Below are 22,509 nucleotides of genomic sequence, written 5' to 3' on the forward strand. Positions count from 1 at the left end.
TCAAGTAGTTTTGTTAGGAAGAGCAAAGGGAATTTAAAATTTTATAGTCAAACCAGAAAAAAAGTTGGCTCGATTTTGAATGTAGATGTTATCTCAGAAGCAGACCTCGAATTTACCAAAAATTAGGCTTGGCTGCAATGAAGCAAACACAGAGTAATGACCCTTTGTGAGAGTCTAGCTTGTGTGGGCAGGGCTTCTTGTTTGCAGAAAGCAGAAGCATAAAACCCAGTGTATTTAGGAACAGTTCACAGTGCAAGGACAAGGCAACGAGTCTGTCTGGCCTTCCTGTCTTACCCTTACTAACACCATGGGGAGAGACTGGTTGCCTCACCTAGGTCTTCTCCTGTTACTCTTCACCTTGGTCACCGGAATCAATGGAGAACCGTAAGTTTTCCTAGAAAATTCGAGGTATTTACAAAGTTTTCCCAGAAAAGTCTAGCTCTTTACAAAGAGAGGAGCCAGCCTGGAAGGGAACCAGCAAGCCCTAACCCAACCCTAGCCTGGCAAGAAACTTTTTCTTTTTTTCTCATAGGTCTGCAATCCAAATCTCTTTTCTGCTTTTTAATTTTCCATTTATATTTGCTTTTCTGACCCTCTTGTCTATTTTCTTCTTCCCTCTTATTATTATTCCTTCTCACTTTTTTGAAATCACTTCCTTTTACCAGAGCCAAACTTAGACACAGGAAAAATATCTGGGGAAGGACATGGGGTTACTTAAGAGCCTGGAAAGCTCACTGCTTCTCAAATATCTCCCCACTAGCCTGCCATCCTAGCTTTAAAAGTTCATTTCTTTGGACATAAGATATTGCCCCTCCAAGTGCCTCCCTCACACACATGTATATATAATATTTATGTTTATATATATGCATGTAAATGCATATATTTTGACAAAAATTTCCTCCCCAAGGCATTATATAGTATCTAGTGATCAGTTCTTAATATCTAATAAGAAATTGCTTTATGGCACAATTGCTGAGATTGAGGAAGCAAAGAAATGTAATTTTACTAGGGGCAGATACAGATTGGGAGTGATGTTTTGGGAAGTATACACTTTTCTGGAAGTATAAGATTTCAGTGGAGTGATGTAGCTGGTAAACAAGGGGACTGGACAGCTGTAGCAGGGTGGAAGGGCAATTAAGATCCCATTTATCCCATCAATTTCCCAGGACCTCCATGGTTAATTCTTGTTGCTTTTCAGGCCCCAGGGAGTAGCCATATTCTTCTCCCAGCTGCAGCTATCATTGGTGGTCTACCCATTTATTAGAGAACAAATGCAAATTAAGAAAATCCCCTTATCTTTCATCCCAGGTGTAACCAAAGTTCTTTTGAGAATTCTTTACAACTGGGACAGGAGTTAGAAAATAGCAAATGTGGGTGAAAGCTACAGTTATGTAGCACCTTGAAAGTATTACAATATTAAGAATCCCTGCTATTCACTAGAATATTCATGGAGCCTGCTTCTTTGTTTATTAAATCTTGTCTGGCAGTCATTGATACCTGGGTTTTTCAGCTCCTTCACTTGTCCTTTCCCTGTATTCTCCTTCACACCTCCAGCTTTTTTAAGTCATAATGAGGTCTCTAGGCAACCAAAGAACTCCAGGTCTGGTCCCTAACTATCACTTAGGAAGACTTATCAGAATCCCCAGTAAGTGGACTGCAGTCTCACATGGGTTTGAGATGCCTGGGAAGACAGCAAGAAGCCACTAAATTATTATTTAAGAAGATAAAAGCTAAAATCTAGGCTTTAAGGTTTATGATGCTATATATATGTAATTTCACCAGATCCTCATAATAATCCTGTCATAAATCAGGAAATATCTGAGACAAGATTCATACTCAGGAACTAGAGTAGTCTAGCAACTGTATTCCCTCACCCCTTAGCTGTTAATTTAAATATGGTACTTTAATTATCTAAGTAGTACTATTATATCTGACCTATTTTTGACCTTTTTCAAAAAGATAGTATTTCTTAAACTTTTCATACATTAACCATCTCTCTTAACTTTTGAAAATAGCTATTCCTCTTGCCAGTGGGAAAAAAGAATGAAAAATGAATGAAAAAATAAGTATTAAAAATAAAAAATCTATTAAAAACCATAAATAAATAAATATAAATATAAAGGAACTTTATAGGGATAGTGAATTGGCCCTTTTTTTCCTTTACCACTAATTTGAAGATTTTCTTCTTCATAATACTCTAGTTCCAACTTTGCTATGGGGTAGCTATGTAAACTGAACCTCATTTTTCTTATTTGTAAAATGGGACATTTTAATCTGTTAAAAAAATCTGTAAAATATGTGAAGAAAGTATATTATAAACCTTAAATTCCTATATAAGTTTAAATTGTTCTTTGATCTCATATATACTATGACCTCAGCAAAACAGAGGGTAGTCTGGGGCACCATGTTTGTGGATAGGTGCCCAAAAGAATATAAAAAGTTCTTGTATCACACAAGTATAAATGCTTACATCATGAAGAATATCAAAACAATGGAGCTTTACATACTTTATTTTATGCAATAGATATATTCCCAGGCAAGTTGTAAATTAAAAAAAAATTAAACCAAATAAAATTGTATGTGCTTCATTAACAACTGCTATCTAAAAAATATTTTCACTATATTATTGCATTCAGCCCATAATATTAGCAGTCCCATTTCACTGATGAGAAAATTTGCACTGAGAAAGATTTTGACTTTCCTGGTGTCCCACAATGAGTGTAGTATTAAAATTTGAACTCAGTTCTTCCTTTGTCTTAATCAAGCATCCTCTCACGTTAGTCAACTGCTTTTCTGGTTGGTAAGTTATGTAAAAATGAAAAAAAAACCCAAAAAACCAAAACCACAACATTTATTTGATTTTTTTTGTGCATATAAACGTAGGTGTTAGTTCAAATATTTCCTTAAAGTTAGAATTGTCTGTGAAATATATTTTGCATAAGATGTTATTCCCCTGATTGAGAATGACAGAGAAGGAAAGCAATTCACAGCTATCAATCTAGCTCTTCATTTTTCATAGCTGTTAGTGGTAGTAATGATTGTGAGGGAAACATAGTTGTGTTGGGGGCACTAAGTAAGGAATGACTGGTGGGTCTTTTTGTTTTTCTAGTCAATACATGGTGTTGGTCCCCTCTCTGCTGCATACTGAGATCACTGAGAAAGCGTGTCTGTTTATGAACCACTTGAATGAGACAGTGACTGTAAGTGCTATCTTGGAGTTTAACAGACACAATGGAAGTACCGTATTCAGTCATCAGGTGAATGAGAAAGAAACATTCCTCTGCCTGCCCTTCACAGTGAGTATCTATCATCAGTCCTGTCTGATTTACTACAGCCTTTTGGAGATGGTAGTAAGTCCTTCTGGAGGGATGGGAAGATATTTTCATTTTATAGGGAATGCCTTGGAAGAATGGACAAAACTTGAATTTGTTCTTAACTAAGAAATGGGGCAAGTAAAAGAAACACCTGTTGGGAGGTCCAATTTCAATCATAATTACTGATGGTTGATACTGGGTATCTGTCATTGATCTCCCAGAAAGATAGTTCCTATTAATATTTAGGAACAGCTCTCCAAAGTAAGATGCAGCTAGTTTGCCTACCAATTTCAACTTTAAGAAAATAGTACGTTAACATGTGGTATTTTGGATCCATTAGTGGCTTACCCTGCTTATCCTGAGTCTAGTTTAGAGATGACATATTGATGAAATTTTAATTTATTTCCTCAATCTTCATTCCTTTTGGATGAATCATTCTCCCAGGTTTCTTGTTTCCAAACACATAGATTTTGATACACAATCTAGAAAAATGGCAGGTTTATATTACAAAATGAAAAAAATAGACATAATTATTCTTCCACTAAAAATAGATAAAATTACTCTTCCACTAAAACAGAGACAGTCACGACTGACTACTTCCTGTCATACTTGGTTTTCTCTCTTTCTTGGACCTTCAGTGGAGATGAGAAAAGTTTCTGAACACTTAAACCATGTTTCATAAAAAGAAATGGAAATGAATGGCTTTCACTTTCAGTCTTAGAAACTTTCTCAGTGATCTCAGTATGCAGCAGAGAGGGAACCAACACCATGTTTTGTTTTGGAACAAAAGGCCTTGCTCAGAGGCAGAAAGTTTATGGATCAAAATTATTTTTGGACTGTATATACTTTTACATAACTTTCAAATGAGAGATACAACATGAAAGGGGAATCGTGAACTTCCTGGTTTTCTTTTTTTAAAAAAAGCCATAAGCAATTCCTAATCAAATCAACTTTTTAAAAAAGACCAATGTAGTGTAGATGGTACTAAATCTTCACGACACTGATGGTAACTCCAGACAGCATAGTTAAGACAAAAGACCCATAACTTGTACTAAGATTGAACCAATCACTTAGTTTATTCTGCTGAATTAGCTGGGAATGCCAACCATAATGATTAGAGGCAGAAAGTTTATGGATCACTCTAAAACAAATATAGGACAAAAAGGACCCCTCATTAATTAAAGAAGAGGAAGAAAATGAATGATATTTGATACCAAAGTCTATAGGTATATAATTAAGAATTTACATATAGTATTCTTTGTTCATCAGTTCTTATTCTTAATGCTTTTTTCCTTTTCCTTTTCATTTTACAGTATTTTTTTCCAATTACATGTAAAGATAGTTTTCAATTTTTGCTTTTATAGATTTTGAACTCCATATTTTTCTTTCCTCCCCCATCCCCAAGTCAGCATATTAAACATATTTCCACATTAGGGTAACTCTAGATTCTTGAAAGCTGTTTCAGCAGAGCAAAATTTCTGAAAGGTTCTGTTGCCAAGATTTTGTCCCAGAAATAAAAAATGTATTTTCTGAAGGTCAGTCTAAGTACAGAAATGTTCATCATGAATAAGTCAGTCCTACTATAGGATGATTTCTTTGGCTTATTGCAGCCTAGTCAACAAGCATTTATTAAGTGCTTCCTGTATGCCAGGCAGTGTGTTAAGCACCGGAGGATACAACAGAAGGCAAAAAAATAAATCTCTGCTTTCAAGGATCTCAAATTCTTAAAGGAGACAACATACAAATGGCCATATACAAACTATATCAATAATATTGATATAGCGTATCAGATACCGCATTAAGCACTTTACAAATACCTTGTTTTATCCTCAAAGACATAGATAGATAGATATAGATATGTATAAACTGAAGATAATTTCAAGGAAAAAGCACTAACATTTAGGGAGATCAGCACAGAGATTTCTTTTAGAAGAAGAGATTTTAGCTGAGACTTGAAAGAAGTTAGGAAAGTGAGGAGGGAGAGAATTCCAAATATGGGGAATAGCCAGTGAAAATTCTTACAAAGTATGTATAAGAAGAATAGAAAAGTGGGAGAGAGTCAGATTATGAAAGACTTTATAAGTCAAAAAAGATTTTATATTTAATTCTGGAAGTAAAAGGAAGCATTGGAATTTACAGAGTAGAGAGAGGGGTGACATGGTCAGAGTTGTACTCTAGGAAGATCAGTTAGAAAGCAGAGTGTGGGAGGGATTTGGGGGAGGAGAAGTTTGAGGTAGGGGAAACATCCAGTAAGGCTACTGTAAAATTAGCTTAGCTTAAGAGAATGAAGACCTGTGCCAAGGAGAAAACCCACTAATATGGAAAACTACAAAATAATCTACAGGAGTGGTCCCCTTCTACTCCTTCGCTGGAGAATGTTGAAAAAGGGATCAGAATTAGAGTTTTTAGAATATCTATTAATACTAATTTAATTATTGCTCCTTATTTGGTGAGAACCATACTAATGACCAATGAATCAAAATACCACTGGGAGAACTGTATCATATCTATATTAATATTTTTGCTATAATCAAAATGGAAGATAGGGAAGTTTCAGAGAAATGGTAATATGGTTCACAGGTTCTTTTCAGAAGGACAAAGAAAGTAGTTAAAAGAGTTATATCATGTGTTCCATCACTTCATGGAACATTTGCTTATCTCTCTTTGAAGTGCCCATGATAAACATAAGAAAGAAGTTCAAGTGGAAAGAACAAAATATCCCAAACTAAACACTATAATTGTAGTGACTGAGCATTGTCCCAAGAATAATTACAAACTGGCATGGGGAATTGTGGTGTTCTTGTTCTTCTTTAAAATAATATAACAATATAACAATGATTCTCTCTGAGGGAGAGCAGGTTTCTTGGGGAGGTTTTCTGGAGGCAGCCTTAGTATCAGTTCAGATCAATAATTACCCCAAATGCAGCCAGGTGATAAAAATGCAAACATTTATTTTCTCCTTCCAAAATAGCCTGGTTAGTTGAGGCCTCTCTCTCTGCTTGTTCCATGAGCTCTTGCAGATTGTCCTTTGCTTCTGCCTCTGCTTTCTTCAGCCTCCAGCCAGCCAAGTGGAAAATGGAATGAACCTCTCTTGCCTCAGAGAGAGGGCTTCTGGCGTAATTCCGCTGAAATCTGTCCGAGAGCCTCTGTCTGTTTCTTTTATACGAGAGAGAGGGATTATGGATTTCCTCCCATAGTGCTCTCTGGCCCTAAGAGCTTCAAGGGAGGTGTGAATTCACAAAGTTACAAAGTTTACTTTGTGAATCTCCCATACTTGTGAACTCCAATGAGTAAAGGTGTAAACACAAGCACTGTATTAATTAGTTCTACTTAGTACTTGTTTCAGGTTCTGGCCCAAAACATCTTCTTGTAAGATCAGATCAATAATCTATCAATTCTAATGAGTTAGCAGTTTTGTAAAGATTCCAACAGGGAATGGGGAATGCAATTCTCTTGCAATTGTTCTGGAAAGCATTTTAAAATTATGCTAAAAAAATGAAGAAAATGTTCATACAGATCTGAGGAAGATAAGATAGAAAGTAAAATCTCATATAATGATAACATAGTCCTAGCAACACTTTTTAATGGTAACAAAAAAAAACTGGGAACAAAGTGGATAGATGCTTTGTAGACTGAAGAATAGCTAAACAAACTATGATAAATGAATGTAATGAAATATTCTATATCAAAAATTATGAATATAAAGAATATGAAGAATGAGAAAAAGGGATATCTTATAAAGATGTGTATCTATAAATACACATACATACCCACATAATACAGATATAAATTTGTGTGTGTGTGTGTATATATTTATACACACATGTATGTTGTAGTTCATGATGACATAGATAAGACTGGAGATCTAGTGCAGCTTTGCAGAAAGTAGGGAAGATCCATGCTTGTATTAGCAGCAGCCTAGCTGGTGGGGGTAGGAAGAAATAGACAGGATTTAAGAACTCTGCGGTAGGGTAATCTTTCCTGTCTCCAAGAGGACTAGAATTTATCTCTCTGCAGACTTTCAAGATCTCTAGTCTGAGGTTATGATAGATTCAGAATGAAAGCCATTTATTTCATTTCCTTGATTGCTCTTAAAAAGGATAACTCGTGGCTCTCTTCAACAATGAGATGATTCAAACCAGTTCCAATTGTTCAGGGATGAAGAGAGCCATCTAACCCAGACAGGACAATGGGAACTGAGTGTGGTTCACAACATAACATTCTTACTCTTTTTGTTGTTGCTTCCTCCTCTTTCTCCTCCTCCTCCTCCTCCTTCTCTTCCTCTTCCTCCTCCTTCTCTTCTTCCTCCTTCTTCTTTTTCTTCTTTTTCTTTTTCCTTCTTTCTTCTTTATAAACAAATATTCAAAGGTGGAAAGGCTTTAGATATATGGGGAGAACTAGCAGCCCAGTTTCAGGAATGTAATTTTTAGGGGTGGCAAGGAAACAAATTCAGTCAGTTAATAATAAATATAATAATAATGATAAATAAATATTTGTTATTAATAATAAACATTTATTAAGATGGACAGAAGTCTGGGTGAGAATGAAAGTAAATATATTATGGAATACAAGCTAAGGATGTTGGACTTTATTTGGTAGACAATGGAGAGACAGAATAAAGAAGTAAAAGAAGCAAAACAGATATATACAGAAGAAAGGTATATAGTGAATTACATCTTATTGCTCTCAGCTCAATTTATAAAAAAGGAAAAAATATTCCATGTTCCTTATCAACTTCTTCTAGCGAGACGGTGAAAAAAAAGGAAATTTATATTGAGAGATGAAGTCTCCAGAATGAATGAACAGTGTAAGTTATGAAAAATATTTGTATTTCTCAGATCCCAAAATTATCAGCACGCTCGGAGATGGCATTCTTCACTGTGCAGGTGAAGGGTCCAACACACACGTTTAGTAGACGGAAAACAGTACTGGTGAACAACCCGGAGAGTCTGGTCTTTCTGCAAACAGACAAACCTATCTACAAGCCAGGACAAATAGGTATGAAGATTTGTGAGGGTCAAGGGCAACTCCAAGAAAGAGTGAGCCTTGTCCCCGTTATTTTCCTATTGAAAAGGCAATTTTCCTTACCTCTTAGATTCCTAGATCACTGCCTAAGGGAACTAATATGGGGACTTTGGGGCTCATAGCTGATATTTTTTTGTTTCAGTTCAGTTTCGTATTGTCTCTGTGAATGGAAATTTTCGCCCCTTGAATGAGAAGGTGAGTCACCCTAACAGCTGTGTAAGCTTTGTGGGATCACAAAGATGAGGGACATGTTTCTGGGGGGCTTGAGTATAACAGCAGTGATATTCAGCCCCATCTTAGAATAAGATGTCCAATGTGAAACACTATCAAGGGAGGAGAGGAGGAGGAAATTCCTTTCCTTATTTAGCATCTACTTAAAATAGCCTTTTAATAACTTTCATGAGAAAGTGGTGGAATGTGGGGTAACAGTGGAATCCAAAAACCTGAGGTTAAGTCCTAGCTTCACTATTGTGTGATTGGGGACAAGGCATTTCATTCCCCTGTGCCTCAGTTGCCTCTTCCATAAAAAGAAAGTCTCTGCTACCTCTAAATCTAAATCTATGATCCTTGCCAAACTTAGAATGGACTAAGTCTACAGTAACTTACCTTTCTTTTGTTCACCCTTATCTATTATCTTCTCTGGAATCAGATTGAGCAATGGGTTTGGCTAAGCAAGTTTACTTCCTTCAAGAATAACATAGGATATTTAGGGTAGAGTGCAAGATAAATAAATCCTCTTGATGGGAGATTGAACATTGAATAAAGGCAAAAGATGTATTTCCTGTCCATCTCCCTCACAGGAGAAGTTAAAGATGTCATTCTTTAGAATCAATGACAAAGAGCTCTTCAGGAACCTGTCTCTCAGTCTGTAAAAAAGGCACAGCATGGTGATGACCTTGAAAAGAAGATTATAATCACGAGCTTAGTGTTAGGAAATCTCAAATCCTAAAGGAAGGAAAATGCATAGATATGGACAAATACATCATTTTCATCATCAACATAGCTAATATCTTTATGATATTAAACATGAAACAATCAAATATTGTTTCAACTGATCCTTAAGACAACCCTGAGAAAGTAGGCCTTATTTTCCCCATTTTGCAGATGAAAAAACAAGTAAACAGAGGTCAGGTGATTTGCTTAAAGTCACACAGCTAGTCTGAGGTTACATTTGAATTCAGATCTTTCTGACTCCAGGTGCAATACTCTGTGCACTGTGGTGCACCTGAATGCCCCATAGCATCTGTTTGTGTGTGTATAATAATACATAGTTCTGAGAAGCTTCTATGCAGAATGTATGCTACTGCAGATATAACCATGTTTAAAAAATAAAAACAAAACTAAAACCAAAAAGCAGTTTACAGATTTGTCTGAATTTTCTGTTTAAAAAAATAAAAACAAAGTGGTTTTAAAACCAAAATAGCTGTTTATAGATTTGTCTAAATTTTCTGTCTAAAAAAAATAAAAACAAAGTGGTTTTAAAACCAAAATAGCTGTTTATAGATTTGTCTGAATTTTCTATCTTAAGAAGCAATTTTCAACTCATATATTTTCTTTTTTTTATTCCTTTTAGTTTCCATTGGTGTACATTGAGGTAAGTAGAAGGAAGCATTTTAGACCTGGGGGAACCTGGGAGTCCCTTTTACAAGGACCTTCCCATAACATCTCAGAAATATGAGCTAGTATGAGAAGGCTTCTTCTGAAAGTTCTTCCTATGCTAGAGTTTCAGTATGTTGCAGCTCATTGCTTCCTTTTCCATCTTATAAGAGAGCAGAGTTAAAGAGACTTCAAACTTTGCTGAGTTATTAAACGATCCTCATATTTCTACCCTTTTTCTTATAATATTCTTATTCCTTTTGATCCCATTATAGTCTTTTTTTTCCCTAATAGGACCCCAAAAGGAATCGTATCCTGCAGTGGCAGAATCTCGTATTAGAGGGAGGTCTCAAACAACTCTCCTTCAGCCTTTCATCAGAACCTGCCCGTGGATCCTACAAAGTGGTGGTACAGAAGGAAACAGGAAGAAATAAAGAACACTCCTTTAAGGTGGAAGAATTTGGTATGGATTGTAGACTGATTTTGATTTTGTTCCTAGGATTTTAAATCATTTTGATTCTCTCCATTTTCCAAAGGATAGGGTAGGCTAGGAGGCAAATATTTCATTCCAACCAAGATTATCACTAGGATGTGAAGTGATATTGTGTGAAAATGGTGATATTCCATAGCAAAATATTCTTTCAAGATCTATTTATTAAGCATTTACTATGAACTGTGCAAGGAGAAATACATATGTAATTAATGCATGATCCCTATTTTGAAGGAACTTTCAGATCCCAATCTTGAATTACTCTTATCCCTCATCTATCTCCTTTGCTTCTGTTTACCTTCTACTGAAAGTCACTAGAGTCTTTACTTCCAATATTTTTATTTTTCCTTACTCAGCTCTTTATTATACTCCTTACAACCGTTATTCTCAACTTTCTCTTCTCTTCTCAGACCATTTTCCTTACTTTTCTTCTCAGAAGGGATCTCACATCTCTAGGAAAAAAATAGAGCCATAAGGTTCAAGTTCCCTCTTCTCCTGAATTTCATATTCTAAATCAACTCAATAGTGCCATACATTTTCTCTTTTTTTTGCTCTAGTCCTAGGAGAAGAAATTACATTTTTTATTTTATTTTTAATTAAAACTTTTTATTTTCAAAACACATGCATGGATAATTTTTCAAAATTGACCTTTATAAAAACCTTGTGTTCCAAGCTACTCCCCTAGATGGCAAGTAATCCAATATATATTAAACATGTTAAAATATATGGAATATATGTTAAATGCAATATATGTAAACATATTTATACAATAATCTTGCTGCACAAGAAAAATCAGATCAGGGTCACAGTGGCATAATTCATTATTGTGATCATGATGATTATGGTGATGATAATATAGGTGGTAGTAGTCAAGTAGTACAAATTTGGAAGTTACAGGCCAAATGTATTGAAATTTAAAAGTATTTAAAAAGAAAAGTAAGCTGTGTATAATAGATTCACAATTTAATAAATAATCTTTTTCTGTTCTAAAAAAAAAAGAAAAAAAAAAGAAAAATCAGATCAAAAAGGAAAAAATGAGAAAGAAAACAATGCAAGCAAACAACAACAAAAAGAGTGAAAATGCTATGTTGTGATCCACACTCAGTTCCCTCTCTCTCTGGATGTAGATGGCAGAGATGATATTTCTTAACAACGAATCCTCTACTTGAAACCCATTTCATTCTCTGAGAACATATAAATTCTCCTCTTTTTAGAGAGTTATTTCATTTTCTGCTTGAATTATTAGGATCTATCTAGGACATTTCGGATCTTTGAAGGCCCAAGTTAACATCTGTGAATAAATTGGACTCTTTTAAAGACTATTAAAATGTTATCTTATAACTGTATAAATATGTCTACATATATTGTATTTAACATATACTTTAACATATTTAACATGTATGGGTCTACCTGCTATCTAGGGGAGGAGGTGGGAGGAAGGAGGGGAAAAGTTGGAACAGAAGTTTTTGCAAGGGTCAATGTTGAAAAATTATTCATGCATGTGTTTTATTAATAAAAAGCTGTAAAATAAAAGATATTATCTTAGATACTGTTGCAGAGAGCTTCAAACAAAAAGGATGGACCCTCAAACAGTTTTTTAGATTGTCATGCTTTCCCTATTTTTCCAACAGTATTGCCCAAGTTTGGGGTATATGTCAAGGTGCCAGATAAAATCACAATCTTGGATGAAGAATTTACAGTGTCAGTCTGTGGGCGGTAAGTCCTATTTTCTTCTCTAGTTTGAACCTCAGTAAAAGAAAACTCTCTCCAGTAAAATGGAAAATTTTGCATGATTTCTTAATACCAGGACAAGTTGCTAATGGAGTCATTCTCTGCTTTTTCCTGCTACTTCCCCATATTGCATCTCACTAAAAGTTGAATATCTTCCTACTTTAAACTGAGGGGTGATCTTGACAGTGACAGCCAGAAGTGTTCTACTAGCAGCAGAGGTCATAGATAGAATTTAAAAAATGTTTCTTTATACCAAGGTTACAACAAGACCTCTTCTCCAGCCAATAATGGTTGGAGAATTCTCTGACGAGGTTAATCAACAGCTTGCTTTAGACAGGGTGGTCTTTGAAGAGAAAAGCCAGAGAGAAATTAGAGCAAAAAATTATAGTCCTGTAATTACGTAATGGAGAGATTTAGATGGAAAGAAGCTTGGGTAGAATTAAAACTCCCAAAATAAAATGAATACCACTGAAAATCAACCAAAGGAAAAATAGGGAAGAATCCAAAGAAAGCAGAAATGCAGGGACAGTAGAAAAACTGGGTTTCAGAGGGTCCATTGGGACATATTTCTTTACTTAAAAAAAAAAAAAGTCATTCATTATGAATTTAACTATTGACTATAACAAAAGTAAATTCATATTTATTCCTAATTCCAATATTTTAAATGTTTAATATATTTACCCATAACTATTTATTAGCTCTTCCATTCCCCTTCCATTGTCTTTGTCCGTTTATCCCTACATGTGTGCATATGTAGTATTCTTTCTTATTATAGAGATCAGAGATTTATTTAGATTAGTTTGCTTCATTGAACCAAAATTCCATTTAATGGAGCCAGAAAAATAATTTCTACAGGGGCAGCTAGGTGGTGCAGTGGTTAGAGCACCAGCCTTGAAGTCAGGAGGACCCGAGTTCAAATCTGACCTCAGACACTTAACACTTCCTAGTTGTGTGACCCTGGGCAAGTCACTTACCCCCAACTGCCTCGGCAAAGCAATAATAATAATAAATTCTACAGAATCTGAGTAAACTTGCTTTGGCTCTCTTGGACTAGGAAAACAGAACATGGGACAGGAAACCTCTGTTTCTTCTACTAATGGGTTCTTTTCTATATTTTCTTTCTGGTTATAGATACACTTATGGGGAGCCTGTTTCAGGTCTGGCGAGTGTTAGCGTGTGCAGAAAGTACTCACAGCATTCTGATTGCTATGGTAAAGATTCAGAGAGTATCTGTGAAGAATTCAGCAAACAGGTAAGTAGAAGATGCTATTTTTATTAGGAAGCTGACAGATATTGATTTAATTTGCAAAATAATTAAGTGGCCAGAAGATAATAGCGTAACAGATTTAGAGCTCATAGGGATTCCAACTGTAACCTTTCATTTTATAAATGAGGAAATAGAAGTTGAGAGGAATTATTTGATTTGTCCAAGGTCTCACTGCTAGTAAGTACCTGAATTCGAATTTGAATTCAGCTCTTCCTGATTTCAAGTTCACCATTCTAGCCACTGGAGTACCACTTAGCTTTCTTCCACAACACTGTGTTAAGTGCTTAGGATACAGAGACAAAAAGGAAAGTTCATGCCCTGAAGTCTATTGAATGGATTCAGGGGCCTAATAAATGTTGATTGATTGATTGGATATAAAATTTGAAGAAATAAGTAAATAAAAGGTAGTTTTGTGCAGGAAGAGAGCATTAATAACAGGATGTGTATTGTAGAATTTCTAAATCCACTGAGGGAGAAAATGAGATAGAGGCGAGAACAGCTGAATCTTGAAGAAATAAAGATTCTGAGAGGTATTGATGAAACAGCATTCTAGGCATGGGGAATAGCTTGTGCAAATGCATAGAGGCAAAAGACAGAGTATGTAATTTAGGAAACAACTTGTAGTCCACTTAGGATAGAACACAGAGTGCTTGTAAAAAGGCTTTATTTAATCTGTGGACAGAAGAGTTTGTATTTTGTGTTAGAGACAATAAGGAGCCTCTGAAGGCTCTTGAGCAGGAGAATATCTAAACCTTAGGAGGTATTTTGGCATCTGGATGAAGAATGGATTGGAGAGGGGAGAGACTGGAATCAGAATGATCTCTTAGTTGGATATTTCAATATTCCAAAAAAGAGAATATGATGAAAAATCCAATAAACATTCAACAGTAATGAAATTACAGACTTAAGAAGAGGACACTAAGTGGCTAGGCTAGTCCAAAGTCTCTACCCAAGAAGATTTCTATGATAAATTATAGACTCTGTTAACTAATCATGTCTGCTAATTCCTTTTGCCAGAGACAGAATCCTGGCTTAATCAGTCTGACCCAATATGACAGTCAAACATCCTTATATTTCTTTTATTTTCTTTATTTTCAGCTGGATGGTTTAGGTTGTGTTTCTCAAAATATAAAAACCAAGATTTTCCAAATGAAAAAAAGTGAGTTTTTGATGAATCTTGATGTGACGGCCAAGATCACAGAGGAAGGGACAGGTTTGTATGGCATACAAATGTGGAACATAATAAGCAATGAATACAAGGCTGGGGAAATGTGGACATACCAATCAGATTTCAAGCAAATGTTCTCTTCCAAGAGAGATCACTTCTTGCTTATTTCTCTTTTAGAAGTGGAATTGACCGGAACTGGATCCTGTGAGATCACAGATGTTATAAGCAAAGTTACATTTGTGAATGTGGATTCACACTACAGACATGGACTCCCTTTCTTTGGGCAGGTAAAGTATTTCCAACACACAGGAGATCTGAATTTGAATCTCAACTAATTGTAAGATTTTGGAAAAGTTTCTTGAGTCTCAGTTTCCCCATCTAAAGATGACAAAATTGGACTAGATGATTTCTCATATCTCTTACAACTTCAACATCCTATATTTACGAAAACACCAAGAATTATTCCCCTAATTCCCTTCCCTTATAATCTTAACAAAAATTTCAAAGTGTTCCAAACATCAGACTTTCCTTCCTTTCATCTGCTGTTAGCCCAGCTGCTGATATTGACAACAGCTAGGTAGATTTAATGAAAAGTTCTTTCTTTTTTCCAGTTCTGATACTTCCTATACAAACTTTCTCCATTCACCAGATAGGTGTGGGGTCAGTAATTGTCATACATTTTCTATAGTTCTGCTAGCCACTACCTTTTATCTAACTCTGGCTTTTTATGGCGATCATACTGGATAAGTTTTAACTTGAGGTGAATATTATATTAGTTTGAACATAGTTTAATTTTCATGAGTATATTTTTACATTGTTCTAACAAAGATATTTTAAATTCATCAAATGATAAAAAGTGTCTTTGAATATTACCAACTTTTAATTATCATAAGAACTAGCACAATTCAACTGAAGAGTTTTGTGATGATTTGTATAACATAGTTTGGCTCCTGGGCACTATACGTAGAACTGATCACAACTTTGATTCCTCAGGTGCGCTTAGTGAATGGGAAGGATGAGCCCATCCCAAATGAGCATATCTATATCTCTGTGATGGCATCTAACCAAGACTTTACCAAAAACTATACCACTGATGCACAAGGCCTTGTACAATTCTCATTCGACACCGATAACTTCACTTCTCCCTCCATCAGTCTCACAGTAAGTAAGAAAGGTATATCCCTGTAACCAGTTCTCATGTGAGTCTTATATCTCCTCTAGAAGGGGTGGATTTATGAGATCTGAAGGCTTTTCCTCTTTTCTCCTCATTTTCTCTCATTTTCACCTCATTTTCTCTCTGAGGCAAGGAAATAACTAATGACTTGGAATTGAGATGAGACTAATGAGACCATGAGGCTTTCCCCAGAAGTCAAGCTTTCCCCAGAAGTCAAGCTTTCCCCAGAAGTCAGGCTTTCCCCAAGCTGAGATGATGATTGCTTTATTTTAGAGTATTATTTCCTCTTTTTCTCCTTTTAGTACCACCCCATTCTCAAGCAGTGTCATTTTTTGCTCAGATGATAGGGGGAAAAGTTTCCAAATCTTATAAAACTATGGAAATGTGGAGATATTCTTCCCTCTTCTCGAGATGTCATTATGTTAGCAACCACAGGCCACCCAAATATGAAGAATGATAGGAAGCTTACTATCTAGAATTGCAAACATTGAATTAGGGATAATACTTTATTATCAAATTTAATGGGCTCTTTTATTTATTATCCACATGTTTAATGGGATAGAAGTATTCTTTGGGAAGGAGGACTAACAAAACAGCTCTTGGTAAGAGTGGGGTGTAGATTTACAAATAATACTAATTTCAGATAAGCTCTCAATACTTAAAAGGAGGCATCTTCTTGCTAAAAATTGAATATTCGGGGGCAGTTATTTGGTGCAGTGGATAGAACACCAGCCCTGAAGTCAGGAGGACCAGAGTTCCAATCTGGCCTCAGACATTTAACACTTCTTGGCTGTGTGACCCTGGGTAAGTCACTTAATCCCCAATTACCTCAGCAAAAATAAGTAAATAAGTTGAATATTTCAAAATTCTAATGTCAGCATTCATCTTGTTGAAAGTTAATGTTTTATTGATTAAACAGTGAAAAGTAATCTGGAGTCAGAACAAATAAAATACCCCTGCTAGTGAGTGACTTCTTTTTTTTTGTCTCAAGTTAAGGCCTATATTATATGGTAGCTATAGGAAAAAGGAACTTTTCTCAAATTTTGGCTCAGAGACATATTTCTAGCTATTCAACAACTGGAAGAAAAAGTAGTCTTAATTAGTTTTATATTTTGGAACTTTGTCACAGATAATGTGACACTATCTTTTTCCTTCTGTTTTCTTAGGCCAGATACAAAGATGGGATGCAGTGCTATGGATACATGTGGAGAATGACCCACCATCAGACAGCATACCATACTATAAAGCATGTGTTCTCCTCAAGTAAGAGCTATGTCTACATTGAACCTGTATTTGGCACCTTGGCTTGTGACCAAAGCCAGGAGATCCAGATACACTACATCCTGAATGAACAGGCCCTAAAAGAACTGCAGGAGCTGACCTTCTATTTTCTGGTGAGAATAGAAACCAGAACTTGGATTAACACACAAAGTTTAGGAATTACCCAATACTTTGGGCTTCCTGTTTTCCTTTCTCATTCTTGTCTTTTTTCCCCTTTGCCTCAACTTCTGAATCTCAGTAACAGGTGCCAAATGAGAAATAGATTTAAAATAAAAATGGTGACAATCAAAGGAAATGGTTTTTCTTTCTACAGATCATGGCCAAGGGACTTATCATTGGAACAAGGTCCCACACATTACCTGTGAATCCAGGACACAGTGAGTATTCCCAACTTGATTTCTCCCATTCTCTTTGTAATACTTCACAACCCTATAGATATACATTCATTTTCACATATAAAGAGAGGGTCCCAATTTTTCTCCTCTCCAAATAAAGGGAGTTAAAAAGAAGAAAAAAGCCTTAGTGCCTCATTTTTTATTTTTCTCTTATTTATTTCTTCTAAGTTGGATATTGTCTTGGAATGACAAATACCCATTGTCTTCAGATTATTTTAGAATGAGGGTTTTCTGGGTAATGGTGACAGCTTTTACTGAGAGGAAAAAACAAACTATATATTTCAGCAGTCATGAAATTGAGCTCTCCCTATGAATAAACCAAGAAGATATCATGGTTAAAACTATTGCTTATTCAATCAGAAATAAATTAGCAAACCTATGTGAAAGACCAAGCATCAATGAAGGATTTTGTCATTTGAGACTGAAATATTCACCCTTCTCCTTTAATCCCTGCTTCTGTAGAAGTAAAAGACAGTGACAGAATAAATTTGTAAGCCTCATAAATGGTTGAAGTAGCAACAACTAATAAATGAATAACCATCATTTTTAACATTTATGACCTTAAATTGAAAACAAATTTGTTTTTTGCTTCTCTTCGGTAACTATAAAACTATAAAAAATGCTTCTACAGTAATCCCTTCCTTTCCTTAACTTTCTCCACTGCGGTATTGACATATTGCAGATATGCATAAGAAATTAAATGGAATTTTGTGGAAATTGCAGATGACATATGAAAGCCAACAGAAGACACGAAAAAATTTTAGAAACTCAGAAATACATAAAATATATGTATATTATTGTATAACACAAACACATTTTATCTTTTTTTTCCCCTGAGGCAATTGGGGTTAAGTGACTTGCCCAGGGTCACATAGCTAGGAAGCTTTAGGTGTCTGAGACCAGATTTGAACTCAAGTCCTCCTCACTTCAGGGCTGGCCCTCTATCTACTGCACCATCTAGTTGCTCCTACATTTTATCTTTTAATATCATGATAATTTGGACTTCTCTCATACAGAGAGAAAGTCACAAAATTTTAAGTCAATTTTCGAGATCTTGAACACATTTAACCTCCATAATGTGGAAGAGATAACTGTAGTTTAAAACTTTTGCTTTGTCACAGGCTTAACAACCTTATTTGGAATTTGCTTACATTACCATCTGGATCATTAAAGGATTCATATTATTAAAATATTAAACAATAATAATATTTTAATTGATTAAATATTTAAACTTTAATATATTTAATTAGATTAAATATTTGAATTAATTAAAAATATTAAATGAATTAAGGAAGAGCAGTTTTAGAACACACTTCTGAATATCCATTGTTTCCATTTCTGATCTTGTAAATTCTTTATTGACCCAAGCCATCTTTGCTGTCCTTGCAGACCTTTCACATAGTATTGCTTGCCTAGGAATGATGGTGATCACATTAATGATGAATAATATCAAGTTTTTGATCCCACAACATGTATTATCATTATTGAATACCAATGACAGTTTTATCATGATGGATTAGGATTTTGTCACTAATGATATTAACTACAGAGAGTAATCTAATAAACAAATAAACCAAGAACTATGCTTAGGAAGATAAGACAAGTAAATACCAAATCATAATTTCATCATTCTCTAAAGAATGTGGTGGATCAAAAGGTATGCAGTTTTATAACCCTTTGGGCATAGTTTGGGGATTCTCTTTAACTATAGAATCACAAGTTCAGTTTAATGTCTTAACACACACACACACACACACACACACACCTTACTCCTTCCCTCAAATTAGAATATCTGGTTGCTTTCTTGGGACCCTGAAGAGTACTTTCTTTAAAATTCATTCCAATTAAAAAATTAAACATGGTTAGAAGTAGTCTATGTTAGTGAAAACATCCATTTTTGAACCTCAGTTCCAATTCATCCTTGTAATGCTAGTCAAGTCACTTAACCCCTGCTCAGAGTTCTGTGTCCTTTTAAAATAGAAATAATAATACCTTCACTAAGTCCTTCTCATAATTGATGTGAAGAAAGTTCTTGGCAAACTTTGAATATCAACATCAATTTGAATTGTTAATATTAATATCTTTGGGGGAAGCAAAGAAGCAGGACCCCAGTAATAGGAGACCCCCAATGTCAGAGATGTTTGCTAAAGATGTCATGAAATGAAAGAAAGAAGTGCAGGAAAAAAGGTCTTTCAGACTGGTTCTACTTTTATTGGATTTCCAAATCTTATATACTATCTCCCTGACTTTTATGTGGTTAACCTAAGTCTCTAGATTGCCTTTTTTTTTTTTTTTGGAATAGCCTTTGGCTCCACTTGATCCAATTTGGAATTTGCTTACATTACCATATGGATCATGAAGGATTGATATTATTAAAATATTAAATGATAATAATATTTTAATTGATTAAATATTCAAATTTAATTTAATATATTTAATAAAATATTTGAATTATTTTAAAATATTAAATTAAATAAATTATTGGTAGAAATCAAGATGGAAAGACTTTGAGAATGGACTAGTAGCACACTGAAGTCTTAGCCTCATTGTTTGGTCAGGTTGTTCACTAAGTTGGCTATAAGGTGATGAATTATTTTGGCTAGAATAGCTCTCAGAGACCATCTACTAAATTCTGATGGGATTGTGACCTGCACTGGTGGAGGAAGTACCCACACTGATTAAATTATGGTTCCTTGAAAGATTGAAGTAAAATTTGATATTTTAGTGGAATAATGGATGAATAATAGGTAAATAATGGTCTTCCCACAGTATGATGCAATAATGTTAATAGCTTATATTTATGTAGATTTGTACACTTTCAAGTATTTATATTCTCTAATGTGATTCTCGTAACAGTCTGTTTAAGAGATGAAGAATTGAGAGATCAGGTGACTTGCTAAATGTAAAATACAGTAAATAAGTGATGGAATTCAAACCAGAACCCAGATTTTCTGACTTCAAGTCACTCTGTGCTACAACACTCTGTCTATAATAACAACATTCTTACTGTTACATTTTAGGATGTCTAAAGTTCAGATTGAGTGGAAAATATTCATATGACTAGAAGCAGGTGTATTCCCTTCTCCACAATTGGGGGTCCGGAAGAAACTCATACATTAACTAAAATGAGCATTAACTAATGCTAGGGTATCTGGGTGGAGCAGTGAATAGTGACACATCTCAGCTATGTGACCCTGGGCAAGTCACTTAACCCTGTTTGCCTCAGTTTCCTTATCTGTAAAATGAGTTGGAGAAGGAGAGGGCAAACCATTGCTGTATATTTGCCAAGAAAACACCAATGGGGTCACGAAGAATCAGACATTATTGAAAAATAAATAACAAAACAATAGACTTATTGATTCCCTAAAGAAGATGTCTGCCAAAAACTGTTATTCCTCCCACAATGATCAGGAATGGTTTCTTGATCCCTAATAATTTTTTTTAAATTCTCTTTATTCAACAGTGAAAGGGATATTTTCCTTTTATCTCCCTGTGGAATCGACCTCTGCTCCCATTACTCGGCTTCTCCTCTATACTGTTTTACCAAATGGGGAAGTTGTTGCAGATTCTAAGAAGTTTAACATTGAAAACTGTTTTGCCAACAAGGTGGGTGATTTATGTCATAGAATAATATAAACATCTATAAGAGGTATCCCACTCAACTGTATAATCACACATGACTTGGATTTAAGATGAAACGGAAGGTTAAAATTACCATCTAATCTTAATCTAGTAGTATACCAAGTGAGAGCCAAGATCAAATTGCAAAGTGTATAATTAATTGAAGCAATAAATTTTAAAAATAGCAAATTAAAAATAGGAAAACTATGCATTAGAATTATTCATAGCTCCCATGTATAAATGATATCATCTCAGAGACTTACATATCAAAGGAGAGCGAACTAATTCCAGGTAATTCAAATGAAATGAAAAAGAATTTGGGTCTCAAAGCCATCTGCTTTGCATCATAACTAGAAATACTTCCCCTGCCTGAGTTCTCAAAGTTCCATCTTATAGCAGTGCTCTTCCCCAGTCCTGAAGCTGACTTCATTTTCTATAGTTCTTAGAAGTCTCTGGCAATTTTCATTCCATCTGTGTACATTCTTTTTGAAGTTTTTTTTTTTTTTAATCTTCACCTCTTAAAGCTGCTGTTCTCTCCCTCTCAGTCTTACAGCTTTATAACTATCAATCCCCTGAAGCTGCTATGATATTATTGTTGTTATAACTGCTATTGTGTCTCTGGAGGCGTCATAGCTATTTGTGAATAAAATCATTTGGAGATGCATCCCTTGGAGTCTATCAGCACATTTTTCAGTTCAGTCTTTAATCAAGGGCCACTTGGGTGACTCTTAAAGAAAGGTCTCCAGCCCTTTTTCCTTGCTAAGTTTTTTATTTCAATCATGACTGATTCTTTGTGACTCTGCTTGGGGTTTTCTTGGCAAAGATACTGGGATGTTTCTCCAGCTCATTTTATAGTTGAGGAAACCATAGGGAACTATAGGAAACTAGAGGGAAACACGATTAAGTGTCTTGCCCAACGTCACACCACTAGTGTCTTTCCGATTCCAGACCTGTCACAAGATCCACTATTAGCTGCCCTTACTTTCTGAGTTAAGGAGAGTGAATTGTTTTTCCCTTTTTTTCTACCTAAGAGTATAGAATATACTATAAGCAGAGGATCAAGTATTGCTTTTACTCTGTTTTTAAATTTCCTTTATTCATATTGCTATTTTGCAGTAATCTGTGTAAATCATTTTAAATGAATAGAAAAGCACTTATTTAGAATTTACTATGTGCTAAGAACTTATACTGTGTTAAATACTGGAACAGACATTTAAAAAATGAAAAGACAGTTTCTGTCCTCAAAGAGCTTCGTCTCTTTTAAGGGAAGATAACACATATAATTTCATTGCGGGGTTAAGAAAAGGAGTTTTGGTTAGGAAATTACAGGGATATTGAAGGAGTAGAATTTTGATTCTTTTACTAGGGCTAGAGCTAGAGATGGAAAATAGAGAGGGGAGGTGGTCAGTGCAGATGGCAAGGGGCGTGGTTCTGGGGCTAGCTAGAC

At 35.1% G+C, this 22,509-nt stretch overlaps 1 protein-coding gene across 2 annotated transcripts in view; it reads left to right on the top strand.

Moving 5' to 3' along the window:
- The first annotated feature begins 263 nt into the window (after positions 1-263).
- LOC127539205 (alpha-2-macroglobulin-like) overlaps positions 264-22,509 on the top strand; it is a 69,536-nt gene continuing 47,290 nt past the window's right edge. For both annotated transcript variants that reach the window (XM_051963257.1, XM_051963258.1), the window contains exons 1-14: positions 264-384; positions 3,110-3,296; positions 8,153-8,312; positions 8,482-8,534; positions 9,913-9,933; positions 10,230-10,398; positions 12,057-12,141; positions 13,288-13,408; positions 14,522-14,636; positions 14,769-14,878; positions 15,585-15,752; positions 16,932-17,159; positions 17,360-17,423; positions 20,905-21,047. In XM_051963257.1, the coding sequence (XP_051819217.1) occupies positions 308-384; positions 3,110-3,296; positions 8,153-8,312; positions 8,482-8,534; positions 9,913-9,933; positions 10,230-10,398; positions 12,057-12,141; positions 13,288-13,408; positions 14,522-14,636; positions 14,769-14,878; positions 15,585-15,752; positions 16,932-17,159; positions 17,360-17,423; positions 20,905-21,047 (1,701 nt within the window). In that variant the 5' untranslated portion in view covers positions 264-307. The remainder of the gene's footprint in view (positions 385-3,109; positions 3,297-8,152; positions 8,313-8,481; positions 8,535-9,912; positions 9,934-10,229; positions 10,399-12,056; positions 12,142-13,287; positions 13,409-14,521; positions 14,637-14,768; positions 14,879-15,584; positions 15,753-16,931; positions 17,160-17,359; positions 17,424-20,904; positions 21,048-22,509) is intronic.

Source organism: Antechinus flavipes, chromosome 5 (genome assembly GCF_016432865.1).
Source record: "Antechinus flavipes isolate AdamAnt ecotype Samford, QLD, Australia chromosome 5, AdamAnt_v2, whole genome shotgun sequence".
NCBI classification, from domain to species: Eukaryota; Metazoa; Chordata; class Mammalia; order Dasyuromorphia; family Dasyuridae; genus Antechinus; species Antechinus flavipes.